Source organism: Budorcas taxicolor, chromosome 9 (genome assembly GCF_023091745.1).
Source record: "Budorcas taxicolor isolate Tak-1 chromosome 9, Takin1.1, whole genome shotgun sequence".
Classification (NCBI taxonomy): domain Eukaryota; kingdom Metazoa; phylum Chordata; class Mammalia; order Artiodactyla; family Bovidae; genus Budorcas; species Budorcas taxicolor.
In genome coordinates, this window is record NC_068918.1 from 64,622,335 (window position 1) to 64,643,347 (window position 21,013).

The window sequence follows — 21,013 nt, forward strand, 5'->3', positions numbered from 1 at the left end:
ATGAAAAGATATTGTCATCCTATAGTCAGATAGCAAGTTATCACTTCTGAGACGGCTGCCATGATGATGTACATGGGCCATGATGACATAAAGGGCCAGCTATTTCCCCTTAGAATGGTGAAGGGAGACTAAAGAGGAAATAAGAGAGAAGACCTTACACAAACCTCTTCTTCACCCCAAAAGCAACACCAAGAGACAAAAATGTGGAATGCATTGGTGATGGTCTTTTCCTATTCATTCATTTTGGACTAGGGTAACATCTCTGCTGCTTCCACGTCTTAGCTATAGTAAACGGTGCTGCCATGAACATAAATATTGGAAAGAAAACCTTTTTCTTAAATGCTACAGGTGGATGTGAATATTTCCAAGGCAACATGCAACTTGAGATTTCTTTTTTTAATTTTACTTAAAATGATGTTTATTTTATATCAGAGTATAGCTGACTTACAATGTTGTGTTAGTTTCAGCAACATGATTCAGTTATACATACATATGTATGTGTATGTATATATATATATGTCTCCACTCTTTTTTGAATTCTTTCCCCCATATAGATTATTTCAGAATATTGAGTAGGGTTCCTTGTGATATACAGTAGGTCCTGCTAGTTATCTATTTTATGTATGTTGTTGTTTAGTCACTAAGTTGTGTCCAACTCTGCAACACCATGGACTGTCGCCCATATAGTAGGGCTATAATCCCAAACTCCTAATTTATCCCTCCCTTCCCATCTTTTCCCTTTGTTAACCCTAAGTTTGTTTTCTGTATCTGTGAGTCTGTTTCTGTTCTGCAAATAAAGTTATTTGTATCATTTTTTTTACATTCTACTTGTAAGTGATGGCATATGATATTTGTCTTTCTCTGATTTACTTCACTTAGTATAATCTCAGGTCCATGTGTCTTGCTGCAAATGGCATTATTTCATTCTTTCCTACGGTTGAGTACTATTCCATTGTATATATGTATCACATCTTCTTTATTCACGCATCTGTCAATGGACATTTAGGTTGCTTCCATGTCTTAGCTATAGTAAATACTGCTGCTGTGAACATTAGGGTGCATTAGATTAATTTTTTATCAACCTATTTTTTTAAAGATTTTTCTGCAAAAGGCAGTAGAAATTTGGAAAATACTATGCTGCTTAACTTTTTCATTTTTTAAATAACAGAATGTCACTTTTTGTCAACTGTGAGGGGGAAAAGCATTCTAAAAAGAAGCCACTTCATTTTAAAATAAAATACAATCTGTAGCTTGGCAAACTCAAGGGCAGTAGTATAATAATTAAGAGGGAAATTTTGGATTCAGACAAACCAGAGATCTAAATCCTGACATCCCAATTTATAAGCTGTGTGATCTCTGACACATAGTGTTACTTTCCTGAACTTGAGTTTTTGTTTTTATTAAAAAAAATTTTTTTTGGCTATGCTGCATGGCATGTGAGATCTTAGTTTTCTGACAAGGAATTGAATCCACACACCCTTGCACTGGAAGTGCAGAGTCTTAACCACTGAACCAGCAGGAAAGTCTCTGTTTTCTTTTTTTTTTTAATGGGAGTAATAATAGTGATATCTAATTTGCAAGCTTATTTTAAAAATTAAATAAGGTAATTATGCATGTAAAGTCCCTGACAAGGAGCCTAGTAGCTAGCCTATGCTCAGCAAATGGTGGCTATTATTAAAATTAGCCTATTCATGAATAATTCTAGTAATAAATACTTTCCCTTTCCCTGTTAAATCATGACTCTACACAGGACAAAGTGAATTGAAATGATGATCATTTTTTGTGTGGGTACATTTAATGGCTACAGCCTACTAAAAAGGTTAAATAAGTTTTGAGTGGCATGATCTGATAGTGCTGAAGAATGATTTATTTAAGAGGACAAATGTCAAAATCACATTTCCCTGGCTGTGCAGTTAGCATGAGTGTCACAGCAGGGTTACCCACAATGGCTTGTATTCTCAAGAAGCTGACCAGACTAATGTTTATATTCAGGAGTAGCTCCACTAATCCTAAGGAGAAATGGAAGATCCAAACTTGAAAGCACATCAGGAGTAAAAGGTAAGGATGTTCAATAACATCTCTAACGTCAATCATTTAGAAATCTGAATGCAAATTGTCATGACCATCAGCAGACCTGAATTCACTGAACCCAAGCCAAGAAATGTCGAGCCCATCCATCTACCCCAGGCAGCCAGGTCTGTGTGTGATTCCTACACCTCTGCCTTGGGGCACTGGGGGACTCCTGGAACTTTTCTAATGTAAACACGGCTGGGCTGGATATTGGTCTTACTTGTTGAACAAAGAGTTGTTTGAAACTTTTAGATATGCTTTAGATGATAAAAATACAGGGAATGAAAATGCCTAGATTCACTTCCTGGCGTAAACATACATAACATGAAGCAGTGAATTCTTAAAATTGATGCTTAGACTCAGGCATAGTGACACCATGGACTTTATGAGTCTAGGAAACTTTTCTACAGGAAACTATCACAATTATAAGAACAGAGAGGCCAAGATATCAGATTCACAGGCAACGGGATTCAGACAAGCCGATTTTAGAAGGCTTTTGGAGGATTTTTTTTCCCCCCTCAGGTGAATGGGAATGCAAAATATTATGCAAATCAGATTTTATCTTCTGGATAATTTGCCTCAATAAAAAAAGCTAAAGACATGAAAGGAAGACTACATTCACATTTAAAGACTGTGTTTTCATGTAAATAAAGCGTTGCTCAAAGTGCACTGGGGCTTGAGAAGAGGTAGGCAAGGCTACCACCAGGAGGGACCCTCCATCTTGGATTTCTAGTTTCAGCAGCAGACTTGAGATGGTGGCCAGCTATGGTTCTAACGGTTTAATGTTGAATTCAGTGAATGCCGCTGCTGATGTCAGGCAGGGAAGATGGACAAAGGGAGCCAGAAAAAAAAAAGAAAAAGAAAAAGGAAGAGTATGAGAAAAAGAGGGCTTCCCCAAAGGCTCAGCAGTAAAGAATTCGCTCGCAGTACAGGAGACACACACAGGAGACACGTGTTGGATCCCAGGGTCAGGAAGATCCCCTGGAGGAGGAAATGGCAACCCACTCCAGTATTCTTGCCTGGAAAATCTCATGGACCCAAGAGCCTGGTGGGTTGCAAAGAGTTGGACACGACTAGTGACTGAGCGCACACTCAGCGAGAAAGAGAAAAGAAAAAAAAAAAGATAAAGACAGCTGATTGTGGAAGAATGACTAGTGAAGTGTTAGTTGCTCTTGTGACCCCATGGAGGTAGCCTGCCAGTCTCCTCTGTCCATGGGATTTTCCAGACAAGAACACTGGAGAGGGTTGCCATTTCCTTCTCCAGGGGATCTTCCCGACCCAAGGATCAAACCTGGGTTTCCCACATTGCAGGCAGACTCTTTACCACCTGGGCTACCTTCTTAGATTCCTTCCTAAATTGCCGAGTCTTATTGGGCATTTAAGATCTTTAAAAAGATTAAATTCTACTTGAGAATATCCTGTGATATTGAGCACAAGCACAGATTTAGAATATATATATATATATGTACAAAACAACTATATATATATATGTTAAATATATACATAAAACCACTATCAGTCAGTTCAGCTCAGCTCAAAAGTGACCCCATGAACCACAGCACGCCAAGCTTCCCTGTCCATCACCAACTCCAGAGTTCACTCAAACTCATGTCCATTGAGTCGGTGATGCCATCCAGCCATCTCATCCTCTGTTGTTCCCTTCTCCTCCTGCCCCAAATCCCTCCCAGCATCAGGGTCTTTTTAAACGAGTCGACTCTTCGCATGAGGTGGCCAAAGTATTGGAGTTTCAGCTTCAGCATCAGTCCTTCCAATGAACACCCAGGACTGATCTCCTTTAGGATGGACTGGTTGGATCTCCTTGCAGTCCAAGGGACTCTCAAGAGTCTTCTCCACCACCACAGGTTCAAAAGCATCAATTCTTCAGCGTTCAGCTTTCTTCACAGTCCAACTCTCACATCCATACATGACCACTGGAAAAACCATAGCCTTGACTAGATGGACCTTTGTTGGCTAAGTAATATCTCTGCTTTTCAATATACTATCTAGGTTGGTCATAACTTTTCTTCCAAGGAGTAAGTGTCTTTTAATTTCATGGCTGCAATCACCATCTGCAGTGACTCTGGAGCCCCAAAAAACAAAGTCAGCCACTGTTTCCACTGTTTCTCCATCTATTTCCCATGAAGTGATGGGACCAGATGCCATGATGTTCGTTTTCTGAACTTTTTCACTCTCCTCTTTCATCAAGAGGCTTTTTTGGTTCCTCTTCACTTTAGTTCAATTTAAAAAAGCATTATCTCTGGCCCACAAGAAATACTACATTGGTTGATATATTATGTATTAATTAAAGTCAAATAGTACACTGATCAATAGATTATCAGTTTCCATGTCATGAGCTAAGTGGTTTTATAGACAATAGATATAGGACACTACAAGGATATAATTACCATTGTTAGTAATTAGGAAATGAATCTTAGTGTTTAAGTTGAGATGAAACTTAAATGGAAACATATACATATTCAGCAGAGGCTTTGGGAAAAAGGGTTTTGAAGTCGAGAACAAGTCAAGGGTTTGAGGAAGCTATGGTCCTTGGGGGACAGTTCACTGCAGTATGAACTGAGGGTGTCCACATGCAGTCATGACATGAATAACTGAGGGTAAGGGGGGGTCTTTGCTATGCTCAGTTGTCTGGACTTTCAGATATCAACCATGCTTCTAACTTTTGCTGTCACTTCCAAGGTGACTGAATTTCATTTGAGAGTTTGTTGTGATATCAGAGAGCACAGGACTGAATTTATAGGAATAATTCTTAAGCAAACAGGAAAAGGTGGGGTCCTACCCCTGGATTCTGTGGCCTTGGACAAGTATGTGAAAGAACGATCTTTCTTTTTATGTTCTGATCCCTCTCTCTTCCATTTCCAGAGCTCTACATAGAAGAGCTCTGACGGGAGTTTTTCTCAGGGAAAGAAGAGTGGAAGGATACGGAAGCATTCCTGCATGGTCTCTTGTTCATTTTCCCCTTCCGGTTATTCAGTTTGGGGTTCTATGGTTGCTCTTCTCTAAAACTTGGCCCAGGGAACAGACTTCTCAGGTCCTCTGAATAGGATATGTTTTCAGTAGCAAGGATAAAGGGAAAGACAATCACTGGAGAAGCTACAGATGTCATCGTGTTTACAGGGAGCCTTTGGCAGCTGGGCTGGAACCACTGCCCCTTGCCTGCCTGAGAGGTGAGAACACCTCTCCACCAAGCAAGACACATCCTATTCATTACCACCTGGAACTTTTCCCTTCTCAAGAAAACTTCCAGATTCAAGGTTCCCAGACTTCCTTGGGTTCTCTTGCTTGTAGTCTGAGAAACTCTGACCTTCCAAAGGAAGGACTGTGGACACTGATACACTGTTGATTTCGTTCTTTTAGGTGCAAAATCTCCACTTCCTCAAAAGAAGGACCCTTGTTTGCTAAGGGTCCATCCTTAACACCAATCACTTAACACCTCAAATTATACACATCAAGTAGAGAGGAAATTCTTTCACACCAATATGAACAAAGAATTTATACAGGAAAATCTATTTTGGAAAAAAATTACTTTTCTTGGAAAAGAAAATTTTTTTCTTTCTCTAGGTTCGAGCAGGGATAATTCCTGTATTTATTTGTGCTCTAAGTTTGCAAAATGGCAGGAGTGTGGCTATCAGAAGGGGATGACACACAAATGGAGGAGGAGTTCTTGTGAGTCTTGTTTATACGCAGAGGATGAGTTCAAGACAGAACTGACCTCAAATCTCCCAGGAGAGAATCCTGTCATATCTACTCCAGACATGCATGTCAAGGGTGACCTGACTATAATTCCCCTGCCCAGGGCTGTGTCTTCAGAAAAAGAGCACACAACTCAGAGAACAGGCCAATCTCTCAGCTCAGGATCTTTTCTATATTCTAGATCTTTTTTATTTTAAAATTAAAAAGTGACAAGTCTGTCCTTGGCCATAGGACACTCTATCTACATTCGTGTTTGAAAGAAGAAACTACGTTCACTTCATGGAACTGTAGGATTTGCAGCAACTATAGTCTAACAGTCTGTCGCAAGTGTATTGGATGTTTCAGTTTGCCAGACCTGTCATGAGAAATTAATTACAGGATGTTGCAGAAATGGCAAAGCTCCAGCAGCATCTTGCATAGTTTAATATAGCCCCATTTCCCCATTTCAATGTATTTGTGGTTAGATAAATCCTCAGAAATTTACAGCTGCTATAGACTAGTTTATTATGTACTCTGCCTGCACACATGATAAGTATAATAAGAATTTGATGTTCTTAAAGTACATAGATTTCACTGACATTTCTTTACCACTATGGAAATATTTAGTTGCTAAAAGTAGCATCTGCAGAAACTTCTGAACATTAACTTCTGTAAAACAGGCAGAGATGGTTAAAAACATCACAGTGCTTAGCCACCTTCCATTTATTTGAAACTGAAGAACTGCATCTCGGTAAAAAGTTGTGTGGAGTGTTTCTATAAAATGGTCCCAGGAACAAATAGAAAAAAAATTAACTATTGATTCTCAATTGAAAACACTGAACAACTGAAGCGACCACATCTTTCTTCAGGGAACCTTCTTCCTTTGGTTTCGAGACTGCTTTTTCACAAGCTTCAGTTGTTCATTTTTAACATGGCAACAATCTGTTTTCCTCACCTGCTTACTGTTTCCTCCTTTTGACTTTCTTTTTTCCTTAACTATGATTGTCCCCTCTCAAGTCATCTCATTTCAAGCAACTTTAAAGACTGGCAATGTAGGTGTACTTATATAACTGTTGCATTAAAACAAATTCCTATATTTTCCTCTACAAAATTCTTTCACAATTCTTCACAAGGAACCCAGTGATGATTTAAGAAAAAGTGAACTATCATGAGTAAAAATCAAACTGTTTAGTACTTTTAGACAGAAAAGACATTGAAGTATATAAAGTTGGGCCATTTGGTAATAGAGGGAGAACGTGTTATATGCATGGTTCTTTTATACGTACTTACTTCTGAACCCCCTTTTGATTGTGAGTAGAGGGTAAAATTGTACATTCTTGGCAGCTTTATCCTCCCTGTTCTGAGACCGTCAAAATAACCCATCCATAATCAGCATGAATTTGAGGTGTTAGAAGAGCAGCTTTCGAAAAGAAGGGGCTCACAACATATGCCTGATGTAGATTTGAAGAGGATCATTAGAAAAAAGCATTCTTTGTGTTTACAAAACAGATGTTTTTATGTTATCCAGTTCCCGCCTTAACTTAAAAGTATTTCCTATTCATTTTAATAACTAGAGCAGAAAGATATGATGAATGCAGTACCTCATTACCAAGTTCGCTTTCCGGGTCTCTGAAGAGAGTAGCTGTCTACTTTTGCCTAGTAGGTCCATTGTTAACCCTAAATGATGCTGACATCCAATTCTCCTGCAGATAATTGGGTCCATCCATAGACTGAGTTTGCCACTCAGCAGAGCCTTTTGATTGACGTGACTCTTGATGTTTTTATTTTCTCTTATGTGACTGGGATGGCGCCTTTTCTGTTTTCTTGAAGAATATGTTACTGTACATGTATAAGTTTGATTCCATAGAATTGATTTCTTAGAAAAAAGTAAGAATTATAGTACAGAGTAAGGATCTTGCAAAACATTTATGGGATAAAGACATTATCAGGGCTCTTTTTTTTTCTTAATTTTACTCAAAGATGGTATTTCACTTTATGTAGGTCACTGCTGCATGAAAGACGCAGGAGATGTTTCCAGTCCCAGAGTGTGGTTGTAGGTGCATCAGGGTGCTTTCCTTAATCTTGTGTGGGTGCAGACAGACTCTAGGTGTGACTGCCTCACTTTACCCAGTACCTGAGGTGGGTGGGGCACTTCAAGACCTCCCAGTGGAGTCTGCAAACTTCCATGGACAGTGAGCATTTACTGACCGTGTACACTTGGACAAGTTACTTAACCTTCAAAGCCCTGGTTTCCTTATCTGCAGCATGGAAGATTTATCTTCCTCCTAGGTTTAAAGTGAAGAGTAAATGAGGTCATGTACATGAAGTGCAGATCTGGGAACTCTCTTCTTTAGTTAAGTTCAACGAGGTAGAAATCAGTAAATACAAGCTTTAAAAAGTTGGACTGGTGAAAAATGTTCCCATAATTAAAACAGATATGGACCTCAGGTGGAAATCATTGAAATTATGTGTAAGGTCATGACTTTTTATTATAGTTTCTAGAACGTTCTAACCCTCTGAATAGTATTTGTCATTTAAATATATGACTAAAATAACATGTCATATATAGTTACAAAATGTTAAATTATTTCCCAGATAGTCTTGCTGAACTTCCTAAAGAGAAAAATATCTTTCTTTGATAAAACATTTCTATAACAGAAATAAAATTAAGGTCAAGTATTCATTTTTTTGGGAAAGAAACCTTACACAACGTTTCAAAAGTATGAAGTGTTTGCCATTTAAAAACATGAATTTAGTATTTAAAAGATGCATTTTAAACATGAATTGCATTCATATGTATAAAATATTTTATGTTTTAAATCTTTATAAAACTTGCTTTTTATTCTAGCTTTATAAATCCTATTCATTGTATAATTTTGGTACTGAAGAAACTTGAATCTTCAACATATAGTGGAATGAATAATTGGGAAATAAATTTAAAGAATGACATTATTTATATCTAGAAAAGATAGTGTCAAATTGTTACTTATTTGGAGAAGAGAGACTATAAAATGGGATAAAATTTAGTAATTTTAGGATAAAAATAAAACAAAACTAATTTATAAGACTCGTGAGAGTCCCTTGGACTGCAAGGAGATCCAACCAGTCTATTCTAAAGGAGATCAGCCCTGGGTGTTCTTTGGAAGGAATGATGCTAAAACTGAAACTCCAGTACTTTGGCCACCTCATACGAAGAGTTGACTCATTGGAAAAGACTCTGATGCTGGGAGGGATTGGGGGCAGGAGGAGAAGGGGACGACTGGATGGCATCACTGACTGGATGGACGTGAGTCTGAGTGAACTCCGGGAGATGGTGATGGACAGGGAGGCCTGGCGTGCTGAGATTCACGGGGTCACAAAGAGTCGGACTCGACTGAGCGACTGAACTGAACTGAACTGAAATATGTAGCATTATGAATCTTCAGGTGGATTCTTTTTAATCACTGTTCCTTATTTGGGTTGTGCTGAGTTCTCACTGCTGTGTGGGCTCTCCTCGGCTGTGGTGAGCAGGGGCTACTCTTTAGCTGCAGTGTGAAGGCTTTTCACTGCGGTGGCTTCTCTTGTTGCACAGCACGGGCTCTGAAGCATGTGGGCTTCAGCAGTCGCGGCTCCCAGGCTCTGGAGAGCAGGCTCAATGGTTGTGGTGTATGGGCTTAGCTGCTCTGTGGCAAGTGGGAATCTTCCCAGCTCAGGGATCACACCGACGTCTCCAGCATTGGCAGGTAGATTTCTTACCACGGAGCCACCAGGGAAGCCCTTCAAATGGATTCCTATGTCTGATTTCTCTGCTTAATTATAATCTGGACTTATTACTTGGAGGGCACTTTTATTATCTCCCCCACCCTACTCTGTCTCACGTTAGCAAGGGTGGTGAAGACTTTTTGTTATGTCTTCATGGATAACCCAAGTCTTGTCTTGTCAACAGGACAGAAAAGAAAAGAAATGGGCTTTGAGCAGAAACAACTTTTTCTGGTGTTTGTCATAATTGTTAGTTTGTCTTTAGACATTGCAATATAAAAATAATTCTTTAGTTTTCATATGAACGTTGGGATCTCAGCAAATGTTAGGTCTTCTGACATATTATTTTATTATCATCTTGATTTAGAATCTTTTTGCAACTTGTTGAAATTCTTTGCAGTTTGGTTAAAGCCCAAATCAGAGAACCAACACGATCTCAAAACTATGAGCTAAAATTTCAGAGAGCCACGTTTTTATTTTTTAATTATCAAGTACATTCATAAGACAGAAAAAATAGGCTGGTCCAAGAGTGACTTAGGCTGCCTGGGTCCAGCTGTACCTGAAGCAGAGACACATGCATCCAGAACAGGGGAGCTTGGTGCTATCAGAACACACTTCTGTGCTTATCGCCAAGGGCCCGAGTAGTTATCATTGCCACTCATCACTTCACCAGTGAACCCCCTGCCCCAAGTTCTGTACAGTGGGGGCACATTTACCAATTTTCATACTTTTACAACATGTGCAGGGGAAGAGTCAAATATATTTTTACTAGAAGATTCTTCACATTGGGTATACATCTGGGCCAAATTTACACCTCAGTGCCCAACATTGTTTTTCTCACTTCTTATTTTAATGGAATCAGTTGTCTAATTTGGTAAATAAGTTTTCTAATTTTATATTAGTCTTGACCTTCTTGAGGTTAAATATTTATTGACAGACTTACAGACACAGAGTTGAAAAAGAAGAGCCAAGTAAAACAAAAAGAGATGAAATTTCCTATTTTATAACCTCACACTTCAAAATACATAGTCAAATATGACACTGTTACTCTGGAACTAAAGGAATAAATAATCCAATGTAAAAATTTAAAAACAAGTGTTAAGACTAAAATAAATATTAAAACAATTTAAGTCTACAAATCACTCACATGCTTCAACATGAAATGCCTTTTTTTAAAAAGTAAAAAAATCTTTGGAAAACTGTTGCCAGTCTAGCCAAAAGTCACTTTTAGTTTATGTGTATCAAGTTAATACATATGATTCATTCAAAACAAACACATGTTACCTTTTAATGCCTTTCTTATTTGGAACATTTTGAATATACAAAATCCTGAAGCTGCTTATCTTTATTTTAAATAAAGTTAAGTTTCAATAGCATATATTTCAATTCTGAGCATAACATCACACATATAACCACATTACAGATATAATATTAAATGATTACTTAACAAACATTCTAGCAATACCAACACTTTTTCTTCATATTTGCTGAGTAGCAATTATAGTTTTTCTTTATTGATTTTCCAACAATGGTAATGTAATTTTGATGCAATTACTAATAAACACAAGTGCCATTATTTTGATCAACAACAAACACGATGGTTTATAACAAGCTCAAAAGGCCACATTTACCTTTCCACCCATACCTTGCTTCTGATTTTTCTAGATTCTTTCATAAGGATAAAACGTAGTAGAGCCTTTCTTCCTGGCCATCTGAGATTTCTGAACTCTGAAGAGAAATTCCATCTGGTTTAATTTGTCACTTCCTTTCTATATGTTTGGTTCTTTTCCTCTTCATTCTTCAACTCTTTACTAGGAGAAAATGACACACAATGGACTACATGAACTTAATGTCTTCTGATCACAATAATCTTGGCGTGCCCAGGCAATAGCACAGGTAATAAAACAGTGTGCAAGACACACACGTGCACACACAACCAGAGGACCAAAATACTGATTTGTCTTCTTGAATTAAAGGCTAGCTTGCCTCTTGAACAAACTGTGAGTCTTTCAGTATCATCAGCAGTTGCTTACGGCCTGCTCCAGCACCGATCAGTTAATTTCAGCAAGAAAGAAATACATTTCTCAAATATATACAATAAGCATTCCAAACCCTGGGTAACTTCCAAAATTAAGTGCAGGCAATCAGAGTTTATGAAATTCTTCATTCACTGGAAAAAAAACTGTCATGGATGCTGCTTCAGGGTTAGTGACTGGAAAGCACATAGGCCATTTTATTCAACAGCACTCTTTCATTCAGTTCATGACTATGTCTACTTTTAGAAGTGGGTTAACTATTATAGTTTTTCCAATAAATCCCCAAAATGGCATGCATCATTTTTGATTGAGCAAGATAGTGATGGTTAACTATATATCTAGTTGCAGCTTTGAACTAAAACAAATTATACTATTAATAAAAATCCAGAACCAACAGGCAGATGAAACAAGAAGTTGCTTCTTTAGAGGCCATGTGGTAAGTATACCACGATTACAGGGTGATAAACGAGGGACTGAACCTGAAATTTTTTAATGCAATTGTTCATGTATCAGTAATGAGTATCTGGACTTACACAAAATTGTTTTGTCTTCCCTCTAAGCAGAAATGGCTTAACATTTGGTTGCTCTCAGGAGACAAACTTCAGTCTAAGGATGATGGCCAACTGCTTAGGTGTGGTCAATTCCATTGATCACTCCTGAGAAAAGCAGAGGCTAGAGCATTATGTTGGAAAAAAGGATGTGCTAATAACCATTGCTGAACCCTAACCAGAAGGATTAGGGAACATCTGTGCCTTTAAGGTCAGGCCCAATCTTTTACTTGTATTTTTTTAAATTTATTTTATTGAAACATAGTTGATTTACTATGTTGTGTTAATTTCTGCTATACAGTAAAGTGATTCAGTTATACACACACACACATATATATATATTCTTCTTCATATTCTTTTCCATTACAGTTGATGGCCCAATCTTAAATAAATGGCTGTACTACCCTTTCATATGAAAAACATTTACACGAGGGGAAAAACCCTCTGTCAGTCCTTGTTTCCTGATTTTAAATTTGCTAAATTAGCACTATGTATAGAAGCCCTGAAATCTTTCCAGTGAACATGCTCACAAATGCAACTGAGGTGGAGTTTCAAATGGTGCAGGTATGGTGTGCCAAGGTACAATCTCACCAGGGGCGAGAAGGGGTATCATTCTGTCCTGGTGGGTATACAGGTACAGTGTGTAAGGCTTGCCTCAGATTAGGGTCTGATAACAAGGGCTGAGGCTCAAATGGAGGCTGAGCACAAGTCACCCAGAGACCTTATAAACATCTGTAAGGAACAGTGAGAGAGGTAAAGGATCTCAGAGGGGCAACGAGGCAAAACAGAGTGAGAGGAGGAGTTTATGATACCGGCAGGACAAAAACGAGGAAGGAAAACAGAAAAGGGAAGTGGAGAGGAGAACAGCTGGAAATGAGAGAGCTGGATGCTGCGTACGATGGGACAAGACTGCATGGTGAGAAACCATAAATAGAGGAGCCAGGAAGACCCTCAGGAGATGGAACCCGAGGAGAAACTGAACTAGAATAAGCTCAAGTAGGCAGTGAAGACAGCACACTTATGTGACATGACTCAGATTAAGAAGAGGAAGGAACACTGAACACAGAATGTCAAAGACTGTCTATGAAAGGGAGCAAGGGGACAGAATAAAAGGAAAAGGGGAGGAGAGAGTCAGGTGCACACCCTGGACAAATAACAGGGCACCAGCAAGGGGCCTCAGCAGCACGAGGCTAGCTGCTGACCGCACAGGGACTGAGCGCCTGGGAGACGGCGGAGGCCTGCTGCCAAGGGGGTAGATGCCATCTCACCAAGAGACTGGAATGAATGTGAACCTGGGCTTTCTTTGCGCATCTCCTCATTAAGGAACCCCATAACGTAACAGAGACAGAGCAACTAAGTGAGGGCCTTTTAAAGGCAAATCATATGAAAAGAGAAAGGAAGATTTCATAGCAGGGTTTTAAAAATGAATAGGAAACCAGGTCGCTCTTTGTGTGTATGTTATGAAAAATAAGATTCATAAAAATACTGCACCCTATTCCACAAGAAATTCAATCCAGTGAGTATTCCCCAAAGGTTTGTTGTGTGGCTAGACATCAGGAGAATTACCGGGGGGAGAAAATGTGAGCATATTATAGCCCCTGCCTTGAAGTATTGGGTTAAACCCAAATAGACTTTTTGGCCAACCAAATATTACCATTTAATCAGAGTTAAAAGGCAAAGCATTGTGTAACAGAAATAACTCTGAACTCAGAGCCAGAAGATCGAGTCCTAGTTCAGGCACTTTTAAACTCTGGATCTGAGACCTTAATTTCTTTACATGTAGAAAGAAAGGGCTGTATTAGAAAATTTCTGAAATTATCTTTGTTTTAAAAGAAATGATCAAGTAGTATATATAACAAAATATGCTGAGTAGAAAATTCAGAAAATACACACAGTAAAATGAAGGACAAAAAATCACTACAGTTCCATCATTTAGAGATAACCACCCACATTTGCTGATGTATATTGTCCCGTATTTTATGTATATTATATAAAAATTATTTTATAATCATTTTTAACTTTCAAATTTATCATCTTTCATTTTTAACTTACAAATTTATCATCAATCTTTCCATGTCTATGAAAATACTTCTATAATATTTTTACTATTGTAATAGTCACATGGTATTCTATTTCATAATCAATCCTTTATTCATAGAAATTGATTTTTTTCCCTTACATTTTGAAAACTTGAAGGAGTAGCCTTTTAATTAAATCTCTACATATATACTTAAATACTTTCCTGCAGTAAATTCCTAGAGGTAGAACTGTCAGGTCAAAATATATGAACAATTTGAAAACTTAAGAAAAAGCTATACCCCACAAAGGATTATTTTAATACTATTACCGGCAGTATATGAGAAAACCCACTTCCCCACACTCTCATCAACACAAGGCTGTGTAAGTCTGAAGCTTGCTGCCATTTCATGAAGGAAAAATACCATCTCATTTACTGATTTAATTTCTATTACTTTGATCACTGGAATTGGACATATTTCAGATTTTCACTGATATATATAGGGTCACAAAGAGTCGGACACGACTGAGTGACTTCACAATCAATATCCCTTTAAGAATGTTCTATGTATCCTATGGGTCAGTTCTCTTATTGATAATCTTTTCCCTGTTGATTTTTCAAGCTTTACATGCTGAGGATATTAACCCTTTGTCATACATTTTGTGAAATTCTTCCTGATCCCAGGTCACTGGTTGTTTACAGCTTCTGCTCATGCATTTTTTTCTCCTTGACATAGATGATTTTAAAGGTTCTGTTATTTAGATCTAAAAACCTGTTTCAAAATATGTTTTCTAATTCTGATATCAATAGTAAAACGGCATTCCTTAACACTCATGATCCTACAGTTATTGATTTATAAGCTTTCTGTATGATGAGAAAAGTAATGTGATAGAGCTTAACATTTCACTTTTAGTAGCCAAACTTCTCTTCTACTAATAGAGAAAACAGAGGTCACCTTCTTTAGAAAGTCCTTTCCTGTCCTTCTTCATCTGTCACCAGAAAACATCATCATTGTGTCCCACTCACCGCTCTCAGTGGAAAAAGCAGTCCTGCCTTCTTGTCTCAAATTCTCCTCTTCAGTTATTCCCCTTATCCTATATGTGTTGGCCGGCTCTTCTCAAGGGACTCTTGGCTCTGGGTTTATAAATATTCTTGTAATTCCCTCTGATATAAAGATTTTCTCTATGTCCTGTGATTTCTACTACCTACTGTTCAGCCTTTTCTTTCAAGTCCAACGTTTGGGAGAAGTGGCCTCTTCTGTCAGGTCTTCTCCCCGTGGGCTGGAGACAATCTGTCTCACGTTCCAGGATTCTCATTCAAAACCTGCCTCTCCCAGGCCACAGCCTCTTGGCCGCCAAACCCAAAGGCATTTTTCAGTCCCTCTTTGCTTCTGCTCTCTTTGACATGTGGCCTTGTTGACTGTGCCTTTCCTAAACCTTCCTGTAGACTCCGTGACGTGACTCTCCCCTGGTTTTTCCTAAACCTTCCTGTGGATTCCGTGACGTGACTCTCCCCTGGTTTTTCCTAAACCTTCCTGTGGACTCCGTGACGTGACTCTCCCCTGGTTTTTCCTAAACCTTCCTGTGGATTCCGTGACGTGACTCTCCCCTGGTTTTTCCTAAACCTTCCTGTGGACTCCGTGACGTGACTCTCTCCTGGTTTCCTCTCACCTCGATGAGGGTGACTTTCCGGCTGGTTTGCTCCGTCTCCTTCCCCTGCGTGTCCATGACATGTCCTCGGTCCTCCTGGCTCTGTTCTCTGCCCGCTTCAGAACTGCAGGAGGGGAAGAGTGGAGATAAGGAGCTAGTGAGAAAGCTGCTGCAACAGCCCAAACGGGGCGCTGATTCAGCGAAGTGGCAATGGGAATAAAAAGGGGAGATAAATGGGAGGATCTGAGAGAAAAATATTCAGCAGACCACTTGAGTGATTATATATGTGTCTGGGAAGCAGGGAGTTGCTGAAAATAATGTAGAGATTACAAACCTTAGCTGGTTGGGCTCCATTTTCTACTGTATGAAGGGACAAGAATAAAATAAAACCTACTTATCTCAGAAAAATATTAGCTGCCTTGGAAAAACCAGAAAATTTATCAAATTGTGTGTGTGTGTATGTGTGTGTAAAAGTTCAGGAGATCCCTTAGCGACAAAGAAGGGATGAAGAAGTTTACATAAAGAAAACAGTGATATCCCAACCTGTATTTCAAATGGAATGCAGTGTTTCAAATGGTTTTGTAGTAACAGTAACATAGAAGACGAATATTTTATGGATGCATATATAGTAATGCAAATTATGTTAGAGAAAAGAAAATACAGAAATCATGGAAAAAGGGAAATTCAAAGAATGGAAGACAGTGTCTCCTCTCTAGGATGTCCAGGAATGGTGGTAGACATCATGAAAGAAAGTGAAGGTGAAAGTCACTCAGTTGTGTCTGACTCTTTGCAACCCCATGGGATGTAGTCCATGGAATTCTCCAGGCCAGAATACCGGAGTGGGTAGCCTTTCCCTTCTCCAGGGGATATTCCCAACCCAGGGACTGAACCCAGCTCTCCCGCGTTGCAGGCGGATTCTTAACCAGCTGTACCACAAGGGAACCCCAAGAATACTGGAGTGGGTAGCCTATCCCTTCTCCAGCAGATCTTCCCAACCCAGGGATCAAACCAGAAGCACTGCAGGCAAGTTCTTTACCAACTGAGCTATCAGGGAAGACATCATGACAGAGCTCAAAAATGGTACGAGAATTTAAAAATGAGGCAATAAAGAGGACAGAACAGTGACTGCTGTGGACTGAATTGTGTCTTTCACAGGGTGACGCCCCCAAAGTTGATACATCTTACAAAGGAGGTCGGGCCTCTAAAGAAGTAATTGAAGTTATATGAGGTCATAAGGGTGAGGCCCTAAGCCACAGGATGGTGTCCTTATAAAAAGAGGAAGAGACACCAGAGAGCTCTTTCTCTCCACACACACACACACACACACACACACACACACACACACACACACAGAGGAAAGGCCATGTGAGGACACGGCAAGGAGGTGGCCGCCTGCAAGCCAGGAAGAGAGGACTCACCAGCACTCAGCCCTGTTGGATCTTGAATTCCCAGCCTTCAGAACTATGAGAAAATACATTTACATTGTTTAAGCCACCAAGTCTCTGATATTGTTACAGCAGCTAGAGAAATCTATAGGGAGATGTGTAAGTAAAGGGCTTCTCAGCAAGCACAGTGGTAAAGAATCCACCTGCCAATGCAGGAGGATGTGGGTTTGATCCCTGGGTCAGGAGACCCCTTGGAGGAGGGCATAGTGACCACTCCAGTACTCTTGCCTGGAAAATTCTATGGACAGATGAACCTGGTGGGCTATGATCCTTGGGGTCACAAAGAGTCAGACATGACTGAGCACACACATATGTAAATGAAGTGAAGTCAGAAGACTGAGAAGGAAAAGATGAGAAGTCACAAAGATAAAAGAACAAATAGGGCACATTTAGAAAGTAGGAGAAGGAAATGGCAACCCACTCCACTATTTTTGCCTGGGAAATCCCGCCTGGAAAATCCCATGGATGGAGGAGCCTGGTAGGGTGCAGTCCATGGGGTCGCTAAGAGACTGAGCAACTTCACTTTTATTTTTCACTGTCATGCATTGGAGAAGGAAATGGCAACCCACTCCAGTATTCTTGCCTGGAGAATCCCAGGGACAGAGGAGCCTAGCGGGCTGCCGTCTATGGGGTCGCACAGAGTCGGACACGACTGAAGCGACTTAGCAGCAGAAAGTAGGAAAATGAGGAGACAGAAAGGAAAGGTGGAGCTCTGACCCAAAAAGCACTGATAGCTTACTATCTTCAGGGAACCTACACTCTAGCGTCACAGAAAAAACTCAAATGTCTGTGATGCCAGGGTGATAAGGAGAATGAGGGAAGCAGCCCAGGAATGACACAACAGGACTCGGTAAACTGAGAGTGGATGACTCATCTCAGGGAGGCAACCACTATCCCAGTACCAGAGGAGGGAAGCCCGGGAAGAAGTGGAGCTGTGGTCCAGAGATTCAAAAGAAATATGACACAGTGGACCTGGACTGTATCTTGCTAGCAGTTGTTTTTCTGTCTTTTAAATATTATTTTAAAAATTGTTTAAAACATTTTTTTAAATATTGTTGCTCTGTACATTTCCCTACCTCACTTTGTTCCAGTCATAGGGTACCCTGCTGGCTTCCCGGTATTCCAGGCACCTCCATGCAATTGTGCCTTAGCTCCTGCCCCTCTTCTGATTTCTAGGTCCTTTTCTTTTTTGTTCACCTTGTCTTTACATGGTTTTTAAGACTTAAATGCTCTTACATCTTTGGCTTTTCCTAACCACTGCAGAAAAATCAGACTGAGTGATCCTTTCCACCTTTTTTCCCCTTATAATGTACATACAATCTAACAGAAAGCTGCCCTGAAAAATACAACATTTGGACTTCTGCTTGCCTCCAAGATGGAGTAACATGGACCAAGTAAACTGCTCACTTAAAACAACCACAAATATTGGATAAAACATATGAAACCATTTTCAAGACATTGAACCATAGGCAACAAAAGAAAGTGATAACAAAGAAATGGAAAATAAATGAGATCAGCCCTGTGATCGCCTAGCTTACTGCCTTGAGAGTTTCCAGGCTGCAGCACAGGATGATGAAAATGGTGTGGAACGTGGTGGACTCCCTGAATGAGGGCTCGGAGTCTGAGGAGACCAGGAAGGCTATAGTTCACAGATTGCCACAGAGGAGAGAGTAGGAGAACGTGAAGATGTGCAAGGGTCAGGGTCCCATACGAATATTCAGCAGAGTACAGGTGAACGTATACATCTGAGCACATGTCCTGAGGCCAGGGACAGTACCTACTTCCATCAGCCAGGATGGAAAATCTCACAACTCAGAAAGCATTAGGTAGAATATCTAAAAGGGATTTTTATCAGTGGTGAGGAATAAACAGTCTAAAACTAAACACTGTTCAAGTCTCATCTAACAAATCTAGCTAAAAAGAAGCAGAACTTAAACTCAAAATTATCAGAAATAGAGATCAGAGTGGAAATCAGTGAAACAGAAAATAGATAAACAATAAAGAGAAATCAATGGAAAAAAGCTTGTTATTTTCAAAAAAATTCATAAATCATTTGCCAGGCTGACTGGGGAAACCACAGTAAAGAAATAAATTATCAACACCAGGAATTAAAGAGGCAACATTATTACAGATTCTATTCATATTAAAAAGATAATAAGAGGATATTATGAATACTTTATGTCAATAAATTCAATCACTTGCATGAAACAGAGAAGTTCTGTGAAAGACACAGATTATCAATGCCTATATAAGAAGAAAGGAAAAGGCAGAGGAACCAGAGATCAAATTGCCAACATTCGTTGGATTATAGAGAAAGCAAGGGAATTTCAGAAAAACATCTACTTTTACTTCATTGACTACACTAAAGCCTCTGACTGTGTGGATCACAACAAATTTTGGAAAATCTTAAAGAGATGGGAATACTAGACCACCTTGTCTCCTGAGAAATCTGTATGTAGGTCAAGAAGCAACAGTTAGAACTGGACATGGAACAACGGACTGGTTCAAAATTGGGAAAGGAGTACGTCAAGGCTGTATATTGTCACCCTGCTTATTTAATTTGTATGCAGAGTACATCATGTGAATTTCCAGGCTGGATGAATCACAAACTGGAATCAAGATTGCTGGGAGAAGATATGCAGATGGTATCACTCTAATGGCAGAAAGTGAAGAGGAACTTAAGAGTCTCTTGATGAGGGTGAAAGAGGAGAGTGAAAAAACTGGCTTAAAACTCAACATGCAAAAAACTAAGATCATGGCATCCAGTCCCATCACTTCATGGCAAATAGAAAGGGAAAAAGTGGAAGCAGTGACAGATTTTATCTTCTTGGGCTCCAAAATCACTGTGGATGATGACTGCAGTCATGCAATTAAAAGATGTTTGCTTCTTAGAAGAAAAGCTATGACAAACCTAGACAGTGTATTAAAAAGCAGAGATATCACTTTGCTGATAAAGGTCCATACAGTCAAACCTATGGTTTTTCCACTAGTCATGTATGGATGTAAGAGTTGAGTGGGACCATAAAGAAGGATGAGCACCATAGAATTGATGCATTTGAATTGTGGTGCTGGGACTCTTGAGAGTCCCTTGGACTGCAAGGAGATCAAACCAGTCAATCCTAAGGGATATCAACCCTGAATATTCATTGGAAGGACTGGTGTTGAAGCTGAAGCTCCAATACCTTGGCCACTTGACGTGAAGAGCCTACTCACTGGAAAAGATCCTGATGCTGGGAAAGACTGAGGGCAGGAGAAGAGGGCAACAGAAGATGAGATGGTTGGACAGCATCACTGACTCAAAGGACATGAGTTTGAATAAACTCTAGGAGACAGGGAAGGACAGAGAAGCCTGGAGTGCTGCAGTCCATGCATTCGCAAAGAGTTGGACGTGACTTAGCAACTAAACATCAGCAATATAAGAAATACATAATCTTAATGGCCGCACTTGCATTAGACACATTGAACTTGTAGTTAGAAATCTTCTCCAGGCCCTGATAGCTCTACTAGTAAGTCTACTCAACATGTGAAGAAGAAAGAGTTATATCAGCAAAAACAGTGGTGGAAGGACTTCTGAAAAACTTCTCCTCCAAATAAGCTATGGGAAAACTGGCAAAAATGGTTTTTTAAAACTTAACTTTTAAAAATTTTGGAAATTGGCCAATAGCTTGTAGTAACCTGGAGAATGTTTATTCAAGAATGGTTGACACTTAGTAAGAATTAATTTCTTCTCATGAAAAGAAGAAGAAATTGAAGGAGTTTGGAATGTGGTGATTATAAAGATGGAAAAATATATAGTGGAGGAGAGACTGGATAATCAGAG

The 21,013-nt window shown here is 39.4% G+C and overlaps 1 protein-coding gene across 1 annotated transcript in view; it reads right to left on the bottom strand.

Moving 5' to 3' along the window:
- Positions 1–21,013, bottom strand: part of AHI1 (Abelson helper integration site 1) — a 240,372-nt gene that overhangs the window by 3,289 nt on the left and 216,070 nt on the right. The window contains exon 26 of the mRNA XM_052645614.1: positions 15,770–15,872. Within this exon, the coding sequence (XP_052501574.1) occupies positions 15,770–15,872 (103 nt within the window). The remainder of the gene's footprint in view (positions 1–15,769; positions 15,873–21,013) is intronic.